This window comes from Vespula pensylvanica, chromosome 11 (assembly GCF_014466175.1).
Source record: "Vespula pensylvanica isolate Volc-1 chromosome 11, ASM1446617v1, whole genome shotgun sequence".
Lineage (NCBI taxonomy): Eukaryota > Metazoa > Arthropoda > Insecta > Hymenoptera > Vespidae > Vespula > Vespula pensylvanica.
In genome coordinates this window covers 778,672-793,671 of record NC_057695.1, presented here as the reverse complement: position 1 = coordinate 793,671, position 15,000 = coordinate 778,672, and the positions used below count along the sequence as shown (strand labels likewise).

At 34.4% G+C, this 15,000-nt stretch overlaps 3 protein-coding genes across 8 annotated transcripts in view; 1 reads left to right on the top strand and 2 right to left on the bottom strand.

Moving 5' to 3' along the window:
* LOC122633001 (speckle-type POZ protein B-like) overlaps positions 1-1,630 on the bottom strand; it is a 2,091-nt gene extending 461 nt beyond the window's left edge. Inside the window, exon 1 of the mRNA XM_043820398.1 lies at positions 1-1,630. This exon is cut by the window's left edge and continues 461 nt beyond it. Within this exon, the coding sequence (XP_043676333.1) occupies positions 599-1,615 (1,017 nt within the window). The 5' untranslated portion in view covers positions 1,616-1,630 and the 3' untranslated portion in view covers positions 1-598.
* Positions 1-15,000, top strand: part of LOC122632998 (zinc transporter ZIP11) — a 92,811-nt gene that overhangs the window by 9,149 nt on the left and 68,662 nt on the right. For 4 of the 6 annotated variants that reach the window (XM_043820388.1, XM_043820393.1, XM_043820387.1 and 1 more), the window contains exon 5: positions 12,963-13,134. The exons of the other annotated variants lie outside the window; for them this stretch is intronic. In XM_043820388.1, the coding sequence (XP_043676323.1) occupies positions 12,963-13,134 (172 nt within the window). The remainder of the gene's footprint in view (positions 1-12,962; positions 13,135-15,000) is intronic. 6 annotated transcript variants of the gene reach the window in all.
* The window catches only part of LOC122633004 (uncharacterized Golgi apparatus membrane protein-like protein CG5021), a 50,774-nt gene that overhangs the window by 11,174 nt on the left and 24,600 nt on the right, over positions 1-15,000 (bottom strand). The gene's annotated exons all lie outside the window — the stretch shown is intronic.

Genomic DNA, 15,000 nt, shown 5'->3' with positions numbered 1-15,000 from the left:
ATAAAAAGAAAAAAGAAAAAAAAAAAAAACCATTTCGTATAATGATAAATATTCAAAAGAAATTCACAATATATTTATATGTATCAGAAAATATTCTGTTCAAACTTTTATATGCAAGTCATATATATATATATGTATATATATGTGTGTGTGTTTATGCATAAAGTCAGCAATCTCTACAAATACTCTCTTTTGTGATAACAACTTTCTGATTGTGAACGATTGAAAAATATTCCACACAATTGCGAAATTTCATTCTTTTTGTTTTCTTTCTTTCTTTCTTTCTTTTTGTTTTCTTTCTTTCTTTCTTTCTTTCTTTCTTTCTTTTTTTTTTTTTTTTAAATTATCTTTTGTTCATAGATAGGAAGTGATGTATGTATTTGAACTTTTACGTTGGTAACAGCCTTTACGATGATTGGCTGCTATAAAAAGATTTGTTTTCTCATAGATCGCTTCCCGTTCAAATACGATCTTATAAGTCATCGTATAAGTTTTTAGTATATCGTCTCATTTAAATTATCGAATATAAAAGCAATAAATTAAAGTTTAAAGAAATAAATAACAGAAACGTATTAAGACTATACATGAATGTATCGGATTATTCTTTTGAAAGATAACAAAGCACTTCTGCCATTAATACTGGATACCTTTGTATCATATTTTCAAACGACTTGGTATCTTTAACTTTCGTATGATTCTTTTGTATATATAACATAGTTGACTTCTTCAAATCCGATATATTATATTTGTCGGCTAGAATGAGATAATTTATAACATTGGAAATGTTTATAGTTGCCGTTGCTATGTCGGCCAGTTTAGTTTTTAAATCTTCCATCTGATAAATATCTGCCACTTTCATTATTTCTAAAAGAAAGTCGTTCGTAGATTCTGTAATCTTGATTTCGTCGACTTCTCCCAGGTAAAGAAATTTCAATAAAATTTCAAAGACATTAGGATCCACTTCCTTAATTTCGACAATGTTCGTTTTGTTTTCTAACATTTCGTGAGAGAACATAGCTGCGAATACAGGACTCCTAGAGAGTATCGACTTATGTGCTAAGAACTCTTTATCGCCGACATTTATTTTAACATCGGTACATGGCTTGTCGTAGTACATCGTTTTCAAACGTTCGTAAAGCTCGAATTTTCTAGGAGTAATCTTGACGGAACTATGCATCGTATTCCTTTTGATTATAGGAATATTATGTTCGATGGTAAAATGAATTTCGAAGCTATCGGAATCCTTGATATCTGTGGGTAGGGTACAAGTAGCCCATTCGAAATATTCCGGTCTTTCTGTTTTTATTATGAAACTATCGCATACCACAAACGAATTAGTTTTAATTATTATTTTTTGAAATACTGGTTCGATATTGTCTTCCAATTCACATATTATACGAAATCGTGCTATTGGTCCTCTTTCCCATCTCATACATATTTGACACGATCGTACGCTGTTGTTCAAATAAAATATTGGCGTTCTGAATCGAAATTGAGAAAGCAAAGCTTTTAATGGACCTACTTTACACACATTACTTGTCACTACATTTTCGAATTTTATATCTTGTTGAATGTATATAACGGGTGTTGTACATTTCGCAATATCCTTCGACATATTTTACAGTCAAAAGTACGAACACTTAAGTATTTTCTTTACCTTGTCGAACGTGATCAATTATTTTCTTCGTCTATTGACGTCTCCTTAACGTCACTAATTCTGACTATGTTCTCTGTCAACTGTCGTGACTATTGAAACGTGTAGCATTGAAGAAAAGCTATACGTGTTACGAATCGATTATAGCGTAATTAAGAAGGTTAGGTTACTCAGATGGCGCTACGTGTATCAAAAATCAAACGATTGCGATACGATACTTTAGTGTTACAAATATATCTTATATATCTATAGTTTATGACTTAACAGTTTTAACTATATATCGTTCTAATCAAAATTTTCGTAGTATCGACGATCACTTAAATTCTTTTTTTTTTTTTTTTTATTGAGTAGCACGAAACGGATAAAATGTTAATTGGAATAAAGCTGAGATAATACGTTTTATCGTATTATACGATGCATCGCTTTCTATTATCTGTACGATTTGAAATTTCTAAAAATTTATTGATAACTAAATTAAAAGTGAGTATATAACTTAAGAACGATTATATAGGTTAAGAAGGTAGAGTTAAAAATTTTGACGTTAGTTACGATGCTGATCGATTTAATTGTTTATCGAAATAAATCGAAATTAATCAAAACAACATGGACAAAATGGTGATAGTTTTTTGGAAAAAAAATTACCAACACAGAATAGAACTTCTATCAATATTTGTATATATATATATATATATATATATATATATATCGCACCTGCGACTCACCTTATACGCCTCCACCTGATCTATAATATGAATAATATATTAAACATATACAAATTCCGTTAGTAAATTCGCTGTCGGTAATATACCGATTGATTTCGATCGGTATATACTATTTATACATCCGAGATGTAGCATAGAAATCTTCTTTACCTTCGAACGGTTTAATTCTTAGAGTATATTCTCTCGTCGTAGTTCCTCGTTCAAACGTTAGACGGCGACACTATAAATCGACTCGAGAGAGTATGACGTCTAAAGTTATCGTGGTAGGAGGTCCCCATGAATGAATTCCATGGTGGCCGAGAATGGTAGAGCGGCAAGCAGAGTTTATTGCCGCCGGATCGGACTCGTACAGTCGACCAGTGGTAAAAGGAAGGGTCGGAAGGGCACGCGTGGCCCTGGAATCCAAGAAGTTCTAGGCGCCGCGCATACCATTCCAGTCTTCTCCTTTCTCTTCTTTTTTCACGCAGCTTATCTTTCAACTTTCCTTTCTAACTTCCTCCTCCAATAGACTCGGTCTACTGCTATCACCAATCATGATCGTATATATCTTCTTATCCTACGAAAAGGACTGATCGAAGTCACTCGATTTACACGAGTTTTGTTACTTCGAAAAAAAAAAAAAAAAAAAAAAAAAAAAAACTATTCTTTGAAGATTAATCGTACACTTCCTCAGTGTAATCGATAGGATCGACATTTGTTAGTCATTTTATTCGCTGAAAACTTTATAATATTCGACTACAATTTTATACGACGTACGATCGTCTGAAGTAATCTAAACTACACGATCCTTTGATCATCGATCATTCGAACCATTCTCTCACTACTCAACTTCGTTAATCGAAAGATATCATTCGAAAAAATTAATTATTAATTCCTTAATTTCTAACTTAGTTCGTAAAAACATAAACGTTTGGGAGGGAAACAAATTGCGAAAACAAATTGCGTCCAAGCTTCTTCTTTTTTCTCGATAATATCGATACGACATTGTTCGTCTAAGAATTTCTTCTTTACACTGTCCATTTCATTTAGTTTTCCTTTCTCTATCTTTTTTTATCATCGTTGATATTCCATCGCTATTTCGTTCGATGGTTCGTACGGTTTTAGATATCGGTGATACGTAAGTATAATATATATATATATATATATATATATATATATATATATCGTCGAAGGTATTCACGCCAAGGGCGTTCACGTCGCGACCGAAAGAATGAGAAAGCAAGCAATTAATATTATAATTAAAGAGGCTCGCTGTTCGTTCTCCCTGTTCTCCAAGTCGGTAATCTGGGAATGTCGGCACCTTTGGCGTTACACGCCACGATTGGCGCTGCCATGTGCAGCCATCCTCCCGTAGCGTTTAAATTTACAAAACTTTAGCGCGAACGTGGAACAAGAGAAAAAAACAAGTAAGAGAAATAAAAGAAACAAAGAGGAAAAAACAAAAAATAAAAAGAGATCATCCTGCACCCTCTCGGTCGATTAAAATTCGCTCGGTCGTTTTAAAATATCCGATCGTATCGATTTGTTCTAACTAAATGCAAATTAAAACGGAACGCGCGCGCGTGTGTGTATGTGTAGGTGTGTATAAATTATCAGAGAAAATCATTGATTGGTTTGCTCGTTACATTTTATCTTATTCGTGGTAGGTATCGAATTACAACGAGTTTTATCTTTGTTCACGCAATATTATTTTCGTTACATAGTTTTGTTAATAAATGACGATAATGTCTCGTTAAAGTTTTCTTCACCTCTGTAAATTAACTTAAATCTATTTCCTCGATATCGAGAGATTCGTTTGTTCGTTCGCGAGGAACTATCGAAAAGTATGAAACCAGAGAAAAGAAAAGAGAAGAAAAGAAAAAAAAAGAAAGAAAGAAAGAAAGAAAGGTGATATATATATATATATAGATAGATAGATAGATAATTAGATAAACAGAGATAGATAGATTGATAGATAGATAGATAGATAGATAGACGGAGAAAGTATAGAACGAGATAATAGAAGGATACGATTAGTATGTAAAGTAACATACAGGACTCTCGTTTCCTCTCATTCTATTATACTTCTTCCTTCTTCCTATCATTTCTTCCTGACATTCCTTAATTTTTTTTTTTTTCTTATTATTTCTTTCTTTCCTTTTTTCTTCTCTCTCTCTCTCTCTCTTTCTCTCTCTTTCTGAAGAAGTAGGAAGAAGGTGTAAAGAAGAAGAAGAAGAAAAAGATAAAGGAAAAGAAAAAAAAACGAAAAGGAAGAGGAGGAGGAGGAGGAGGAGGAGGAGGAGGAGGAGGAGGAGTTCTTCCTGACGTTCGTTGATTTTTTTATTTCTTTCTTTCTTTCCTGTTTTATTTCCTCTTTCTCTCTCTCTCTCTCTCTCTCTCTCTCTTTCTTTCTGAAAAAGTAGGAAGAAGGTGTAGAGAAGAAGAAGAAGAAGAAGAAGAAGAAGAAGAAGAAGAAGAAAGAGGAGGAGAAGGAAGAAGATGAAGAGGATGAGGAGAAGAGAATGCAAGAGGAGTCGAGAGCCCCTGTAAAAACAGAGGAACTACGGGGTACCGGTTCGGTGTGGCGCGTAGATGAGGTGGTGCTATGTTAAACATGGCGCCGGACAAAGCTGCCGACGAAACCATCTCATTTCAGAGCTACCCTCCTGTCTACCTTATTATATACTGACCGACCGGTACTCACCGCATCGCTGACGTTCTCTCTCTCTCTCTCTCTCTCTTTCTCTTTCTCTCTCTTTCTCTTTCTTTCTTTCTATTTAGTTGTCTCTCTCTCTCTCTCTCTTTCTCTCTCTCTCTCTTCGTCTTTCTCATTTTCTATCTTTCTTTTCGTTCCTCTCTTCTTTTTTTCTATTTAGTCGACTCTCTGTCTTTCTCATTTTCTATCTTTCTTTTCATCTCTCTTTCTCTCTCTCTCTCTCTCTCTCTCTCTCTTTTTTTTCGTCCACGTCTTCCAACTCTCACCTCATCCATTTTACCTCTTCACTCCAGCACTCTTTTTTTTCTCTTTCTCTTTCTCTTTATCCTTATCCTTATCCTTGTTCTCTTTTTTTCTTTCTCTTTCTCTTTATCGTTATCCTTCTTGTTCTCTTTCTCTTTCTTTTTCCTACTTCTTTCAATCTCTTCATCTCCGTATATATATATATATATGTATATTTCCTTTCTTTGTCTCTCTTCTTCGAGCAAGCGTCACAGGACACTCCTCTCCATCGTTTCGAACTCCTCGATACGAAATTATTTTTATATGTTCAGAACGATTCTGAACTTAGTCTTTTTTTTTTTTTTTTTTTTTTTCTTTGGTTTTGCCTTTTTGTTTTTGCTTTTTTCCTCCTCGTTTTTTGCTTTCTCGTCGGGTAAAGATAAAAAAAAAAATATATATATATACATATTTTTTTGAAAGCTAACGATTGCTCTTCTTTCTCGCTCTTCTTCTCTTCTTTTCTTCTCTTCTTTCTTTTTTTCTTTTCTTCTCTTTTTTTCTTTAATAGGAAACAAAGTAGAAATAATAGAATAGTATTCGTATCGAGAAAAATTAATATAATCTCTCTCTCTCTCTCTCTCTCTGTCTCTCTGTCTCTCTGTCTCTTTTTATCAGTTGACAATTTGCGAGTGTATTTGAGAATTATTTTTCTATCATTCTTTTCCTTTTAATTAAAAATCAGATCCTCTTTTTTTTTTTTTTCTTTTATACATAAACAACGTCAGTGTTTTTAAGTAAGAATAATACAATATATTGTAGTATTCGTATTAAAAATAATATAAATATTATAACTCCTTCATATATATATATATATATATATATATATATATATATATATACGTGTACATATATACAGACGTTCTTATCAGTTGATAATTTGCAAGAGTAATGTAACGATCGTTATATTCCCTCTACGCATACCCTTAATCGTTGCACTTTGTACGCGGTGCTTATCGTACGCGGAAAGCCAATTCTGACGTGTGCTAATAGCGACGGAAGTCGGTAGCACGATATATAGCACTTCCTGTTAAGCATCGGCAAATGCACGTGCGTGTCCTCTCTCTCTCTCTCTCTCTCTCTCTCTCTCTCTCTCTCTCTCTCTCTCTCTCTCTCTCTCTCTCTCTCTCTCTCTCTCTCTCTCTCTCTCTCGAACCATCAAAAACGAGCTTCCCTTCTTTCGTTACGATATGTTAATCTTCTGTAGGATTTTCAACTGGAAATGACTCTAACAACAATATATTATTATTTATTATTTATATCTTTTCGATCTCACGCGAATCGTTCGATTTATATATACCTACGTATATTTCACTTAAGAATATAATAATTCTATCGCACAAACAAAAGATAAGATAGCGAAGAGAAAAAGGAAGAAAAAGATTTTATTTCCCTTTCTTATTCTATTTCTTTTATTTTTATTTTTTTTATTTTTTTTATTTTTTTTTTATTTCCTTAACTGTACAAAACTATAGGATTAAATATGCATATATTATATGCATATATGTATGTGAACATTTTTTTATGTTCCTACAATTATTAATATTACAATTACTATTACTTGTGTGTGTGTGTGTGTGTATGTGTGTCTGTGTGTGTGTATGTATATACAATTAATATTACTAAATATACATGTACATATACATATATACATATATATATATATATATATATATGTATGTAGAATTTAAATTACATTTAAATGGATTTAAAAGTTAACACACACATATATAGACACAGATATGTACACACACACACACACACACACACACACACACACACACACACACACACACACACACGTACACACGGTCAGGAACGTTTTAGTGACGCCTTTCACGGATCCTTCCGATCGCCTCGTTATTCCGCGAAGCGTGATCGCCAGGATAAACATCCTCTCCCGCGTTTGCCGCTGCGCTTTATAATCATTCAGGCACGGCCGTGTTCTCGTGGGGGCCCTAAGAGTTCTCGGAACTGGACCCGCGAGACGTTCTCTCTCTCTCTCTCCCTCTTTCTCTCCCTCTCTCTCTCTATCTCTCTCTATCTCTCTCTATCTCTCTCTCTTTCTCTTTCTTTCTCTCTTTAAGCTAGTGACATTCCACACCGATACTTTTCTCGTCTCGTATTTCGCGTTCGCGCGGCCTTCTTCATTCGTGCTCTTCTTCTTCTTCTTCTTCTTTTTCTTCTTCTAGTTACTCTTTTTTTTTTTTTTTTGTTAATTAATTCATCTTTTTTTTTTTTTTTTTTTTTTTTTAATTTTTCTTCTCCCTCAATTTTTTCTTATCTTTCTTCTCTTCTTCTTCTTCTTCTCGTTCTCGTTCTTGTTTTTCTAGTCTTTCTTTTAGTCTTCTTTTTTAATTAAGTTATGAAATAGTAATTAAATAGTCTTCTTCTAGTCTTCTCTTTTTCAATTAATTTATTTCTTTTCTTCTGGATTTTTTTTTCTCTTTATTTTTCTTCTCCAATATGTCCCTATCTTTCTTCTTCTTCCTGTTCTTGTGTTTTGTTTGTTTGTTTGTTTGTTTTTTTTTTTTTTAATTAATTTTTTCTCTCCTTTCTTCTTTTTTTTTTTTTTAATTTTTCTTCTCCTTCGATTATTCCTTATCTTTCTTCTTCTTCTTCTTTTTTCTTAATTTATTAATTTTTTTATCCTCCATCTCTTTCTTCCCCTTTAATCGACTTATTTATTCCTTTCATTCTTCTTCTTCTTCTTCTTCTTCTTCTTCTTCTTCTTTGACCGCTTTATTTTTTAATTCCTCTTCTTTCTTAATTTTTTCTTTTCTTTTTTTTTTTTTTTTTTACTTTCTGCTTCTTCTTGTTCTTATCTTAATTTATTAATTTTTGTCATTCCTCTCCTTCGTTAATTTCTTGTCTCTTTCTTTTTTCTTTCTTTTATTATATCGGTCTATTTAGTCTTCCTCTTATTTTTCTTCTCATTTGTTTCTTTCTCTTTTTATTTTCTTCCTCCCACATCTATATACACGTACACACACATACACAATTATACGCACATACCTACACATGTGTGTTCGGGAGGAAGCTCGTCGGCGTTCCGATTCGTTCGTGAACCATATTAAACCTATACTCTTCTTAGCAACTTGTATCCTATGCGTGAATGCGTTTCGACAACGAGATCTGATTCCTTCTTATCGCTAAAACATACTCTCTTCTTATCCTACCGGTCGAGCGACTCCATCGATGATATTCCAAAGAAGAGACTATTATAATTCGATCAAAAAGAGAGAAAGAGAGAGAAAATATTTATTATCAACAGTTAGATTTTTTGGTGAAATGATAATTTACTGATTATTAAGAAATATGATATCAAGATATCATAGATATTTTTTATTCTTTATTTATTTATTTATTTATTTATTTATCTTTTTGTATAGAATTAGAATCTTTTATGGAAAAAATAATTTATCGCATGTATTTTTACATGAGATAATGTTTAATATATATATATATATATATATATATATATATATACATATATTTATTTATTATTAATCATACGTGTTAAATTCTTTCATCTGAAATAATTGAAATTAAAAGAAATAGAATGAATTTGATCGAAAGAGATTATTATACATATTAAAAACGTATCGAATTATCAAGATCAAACACTATCGATATCTTCATATACGAAAAATAATTTATCGAATAGAAATGTGATCAGTTCATGAAAAACACCTGACATCATTACAAAAACGTTATACTTATTATTAAACAGAATGAACTAATGAGACGATCAAACTCGAAAAAAAAGTATCGACGCGAAATTCTTTCCAAATCGTAGAAAAAAAAAAAAAGAAAAAAAAAACAAGAAAAGAAAAAGAAAGAAAGAGAGCGAAAGATAAAATATTTATTATTAAACGCAATCAGGATCCTCGATATCAAAAACAAAAGAAAAGAAACAAAAAGGAATGCAATATAATTACGTCTCAAAAAAGAGACTTTATTACGAAGATACCAAAGAAGAAAAAGAAGAAGAAGAAAAAAAAAAAACAAGAAGAAAAAAGAGAAAGAGTAACCGACCCACCGAACGAACGAACGGACGAACGAACGAACGAACGAACGAACGAACGAACGAACGAACGAACGAACGAACGAACGAACGATTCGAACGTACGTACGTACGTACGTACGTACGTACGAACGAACTGAGAGAAAGAAAGAAACAAATGAAGAAAAAAGAAACAGAAAAAGAGACAGAGATAGAGAAAGAGATTTCGAAGGAAAGGCGTGGAAGAATCCAAAACTGCGACAAATTCCTTCGCACCTTTTCAAGGCATCGATGAAGTCGAAGGATGAAGGAGCCGGCAAATTGGTCCACCTCCGATATTCGGCCGACGATCAAAGAGGTCCGATCAACGAGCCGGTACGCACGTATAACCATCTCTCTCTCTCTCTCTCTCTCTCTCTCTCTCTCTCTCTCTCTCTCTCTCTCTCTCTCTCTTTCTCTCTTTCTCTCTCTTTCTCTCTCTATCTATCCCTATCTCTCTTTCTCCCACTCCACTTACCACGTTCACCGCGGCCGATGCACCGGCGCAGCAACGAGGATGCACTGGCGCACACGGTGCAGCGACTTTGCAATGTCTGGAATGCGGCGGCATTACGCATGCGCGCCGCGTACCTTACTCGGAACAGACGAACAGCCAGATCCGTTATGTCCCTCGACGGCGACCTCACGATCGTCTGCGGGGACCGATCCTCGACGGAAGCCTCCTACGAGGATCAACCGATTATTCACACTAACACATATCATCGCCATTATTTTTATCATCTCTTACTATCATTTCTTATCATTTCCAAAATTCTCCTACAATAAATAGTTTTTAACGAAATCTATCTCTCTTTTTTTTTTTTTTCTCTTTCTTCGTGAATTTTAATAAGTATCGATAAAGGGATCTATAGCATTCGTACGATGAAATTTATTTATTTATTTATTTATTTATTTATTTATTTATTTATTTATTTTTTTTTTTATTTTCGTTTCTGTCGCTCGTTTTTTGCTCTGGTTTGTTTCGTATGTCCTTATCGTTTTTGTAGAGTTTAGAGAGAGAGAGAGAGAGAGAGAGAGGAATTTAAAAGAATTTCTAATCACGTTTACTGCTACACCTGTACTTCAATATTACCAGGATGTATCCTCGATATCCATTTCGAAAGATCTCTTCGAGATTTCTATGCGTTCGACGGTTTCTTGACAAGTTTCTTTCTTTCTCTCTTTTTTTTTTTTTTGTACTTCTTTTTCTTTATTTTTTTTTCTCTTTTTCTATGCCCACATTTCATCCTCCTACGTCTATTTAAACGAGTCTCGTCGAAAAGCATGGAAATTACACATATTCCTCTACACTCACACACACACACACACACATATATCTTATGCACTGGTAACACTTAAATGCATACATACGATGCACGTTATCTATGTACCTAAGTATATAACATAAGAAAAGTCTCGATGTTTAAAAGTTCCATGGTTAACAGCGAATTCGTTTTAGCTCATGCATATAGTACATATATATATATATATATATATATATATATATATATATACATATGTACTTACATACCTAATACTATATACTAACCACGATTAGACGAGACGAGACGGAACGGAACGAGACGAGACGAGACCAGACCAGACCAGACCAGACCAGACCAGACGAGAAGAGAAGAGAAAGAGAAAGAGAAAATAGAAAAGAGAAAAGAGAAAAGAGAAAAGAGAAAAGAGATCTATCTACCTTCTGTTTAAATGGTCTATCCTTATATTTGTACGCTACGCTAGAGTTTCTGCGGAAATCATGAATATTCCGCCTTACCTGTTTCTCTCTTTCGATCACCGCACAGGATGTTACCACCACCATCACTAACACCAACATCAACACCAACACCAACACCATCAACATTACGAATGTTTTAACTTTCTAATCGATATATAACGCCCTGGCATTTACAGTGACACGATCTATTCTAAGAAACATTACAATATTCCTTTATCGCACACTATTCACCCTTCTAATTCTCCCACCTCTTACCCACCCTCCTTCCTAACCACCCATCCACCCACTTACTCGTTCCTCTTTGATAACAACACACGTATCTTTCAACCTGATCGACTTTACTTATGTCCTTACGCGTACGTAGGAAGAAAGATGATTAATGAAATAATTACAAAAAAAAAAAGAAATTATAACAATAACAACACACAAAAACTTAAAACTGAAAGAGAAGAAGGAAACGAAACGGAACGCATAGTTTATTTAATCCCTGTTTCTTCTCTTCCTTCCTTCTTTCTTTCTCTTTACGAAACGAGACGAATCAACGAAGAAGATCGTAGGGAAAGAACATGAATGAAAATGAAAGAAAAAAAAAAAGAAAGAAAATGAAAGAAAATCCAAGTGCAACGTTCTCTCTCTTCCTTATCATTTTTTACTTTTCCATTGGTCAAACAAAACCAAAAAAAAAAAAAACAAAAAAGAAAGAAAGAAAGAAAGAAAGAAAGAAAGAAAGGAAGAAAGAAAGAAAGAAAGAAAGAAAGGAAGGAAGGAAGGAAGGAAGAGAAATAAAAAAAGGAAAAAAAAAAGAAAAGAGAAATTTCGTTCGTTCGGAAATCAAAGAGAGAGAAAGAGAGAGAGAGAGAGAGAGAGAGAGAGAGAGAGAGAGAGAGAGAGAAAATGCATACGTAAATGCATACACACAGATACACATGCATACACACAAACATATCTTCGAGTTAGGGTTGATCTTACGATCTCACTGTTTTACGTAGGTGGCCTACGCTCTCGAAGCCGAGAAGAACCGAGAGAGCCTCGGCTCGGCGTTGGTGGAATGCGGGACAGGCAAATCGCGGTCGGCCAGCTTACGCCTCGTTCCCATGCATTCCTTTACTCCCCCTTTCTCTCTCTCTCTCTCTCTCTCTCTCTTTCTTTCTCTCTTTCTCTTACTCTCTCTCTTTCTCTTACTCTCTCTGTCTCTCTATCTCTGTATCTCTCTTTCTCTTTCGCCCTTCGTTTTACACTCCTTCTCCTCTCTTTCTCTCGCCCAAAGACCTTAGTCTCTTTCTCTCTTTGTCTGTCTGTCTCTCTCTCTCTCTCTCTCTCTCTCTCTCTCTCTCTCATCTTCGTTCTATACTCTCTTCTTACACAGACGTAACCAATACAGAAAGAAAGTTTACATGTGCACTTCTTCGTATTCGATCCTTCTCTAACGTGCATACACGCTGATACACGCACGTACAGCAAACAAGACTCTCTCTTTCTCTCTCTCTCTCTCTCTCTCTGTTTTTCTTTCTCTCTTTATATCTTTTTCTCTTTTTCTCCCTTGCTCGTTCACTCATCCCCCTTATGTCTCTTCTCTATCTCATTCTCTCCCTTTCATCTTTATCTCTCTTCGGCTCTCCGATTACCTTGGCCGGTTTCGCCCCTGCCGAGAGAAGAGAAGAGAAGAAAAGAGAAGAAAAGAGAAGAGAGGAGTACACCTTCGTGCTTCCTTCGGGACCATTCCTCTCTCTCTCTCTCTCTCTCTCTCTCTCTCTCTCTCTCTCTCTCAGTCTTACTCTTTTTTTTCTCTCTCTCTCTCTCTCTTTCTCTCTTTTTCTCTTTCTTAGCTCCTGCTATTTCATCCGAGCTTCTTCTTTTGGGATCCGGCCCGACACGGCGAAGAAAGCCTCGTTATGGTATTCCGGACCGATCGATTTAGCGTCCGCTAGCCGGCACCATTGTTGTAAACGAGTGCAGCAGCAACGGCAGAAGCACCAACGGCAGCCAACAGCTTCTCTCGTTCGTATCGAAATTTCCGAATAAAACCTAGAAAATCTTTCGTTCCTCTTTTTTCTTTGTTATTACGAAATCTGATGATTTATTTCGAACGAATTTAAATAGTTCAAATGTTTTATCGGAATTATTCGATATGTTATTATTTAACGTTTCTATTTTATTAATCGTATATGAATGCACAAGTATATGTTATATTATATTATATGTATGTATGTATGTATGTATGTATGTATGTATGTATGTATGTATGTATATATGTATGTATGTATGTATGTATGTATGTATGTATGTATGTATGTATGTATATATGTATGTATGTATGTACAGTGAATATGTGTTGGCAACGTTCAGACGTGCTTAACTTTATGGAATTCGACATGGCGGCCGATGGGATGCGTTCGACGAAGGAACGCCTGACCGCCATGTTGGTACACATGGATGGTTGCTCCGTTAGAGCCGATAATAGCAATTCGCGATCATCGAAACCATCTTTCGTTCACAAGAATTATTCTCTATCTATCTATCTGCTATCTATCTATCTATCTATCTATCTATCTATCTATCTATCTATATATATATATACATATATATATGTATATTTATATTAAATTTTACATATATATATATATATATGCTCCATTAGAATTGATAATAATAAATTTACTTTCTTCGTTCACGAAAATCATCTCCATGTAAGTAGAAATATATATAATAAGTATATATATATTATATATATATATATTATATATATATGTATGTATATGTATGTATATGTATGTATATATTCGTTCGGTCGATCCTAATTTATGAATTACACACGCCGTCGTCGTAAAAAAAACCGGTCAGCGCGAGATCATTCGGCGTCAACGTTCGACGGGGCACGTTCCTTACCTCGTTGGCCGTTCGTCAAAGAGAAGAAACTCGAGTCGATGAAAGAGCACACACAAGTTATTCCTACGTTCTCAATTTTCGATCGATCCATCGATTCGATCCGATCCGATCCGAGCGATCGATCGATCGATCGATCGATCGATCGACAGAAGGTACTTGTCTATACATAGATATACAAAGAAAGTTTGCTTAGAAATTCGAAAGTATCGAATTTTTTAATAAATTGGTATATACATGTATATATAGATATGTACGTATTTACACGTATATATGTACATATTTATCTATCCATCTTTATTTTCTCATATATTTCTTCTTTACTAAGACGTTTTCGGTGTCTATCTACCTGTCGCAATATTTTTCGAGATTATATCTCTTATTCTTGGCTAATCGATCGAGGGAAATAATAATAACGATCGAAAAGTTTCACCTCGAATAAAATTCTTTAACAAATGATCACGCACCAAGAGATTTATCCTATCTAATTACTTGACAATACTTTCTCCCGGATCCTAATCATCTTTCTAACATTCTCCTATCTATTTATCTATCAGTCTGTCTATCTATCTATCTTTTTCCTTCTATTTTCGAACTTGTCGTTCTTGAAATGGTCAATTTTTTACTACGTGAAAAATAAAACGTGTGAATCTGATTTTCCCTTCACCCCCTATCTCTCTCTCTCTCTCTCTCTCTCTCTCTCTTCTCCAAAAAATTTATCCAAAAACCACTCTGTCTTTCCTCATCCCTCTATCTCTTTCTATCTTCGAAACTGAACATTTTTAAAAATGATCAATTTTTTATCCACATAAGAAGCAGAACTTATGAATGTGATTTTTCATTCTCTCTCTCTCTCTCTCTCTCTCTCTCTCTCTCTCTCTCTTCATCTCTCCTTCTCCATCTGTCTGTCTCTCTCCTTTCCAAAAGAGTTCGTCCAGAAAGAGAAAGAATCGTATATTCGATAATTAGCCTACAAACTCG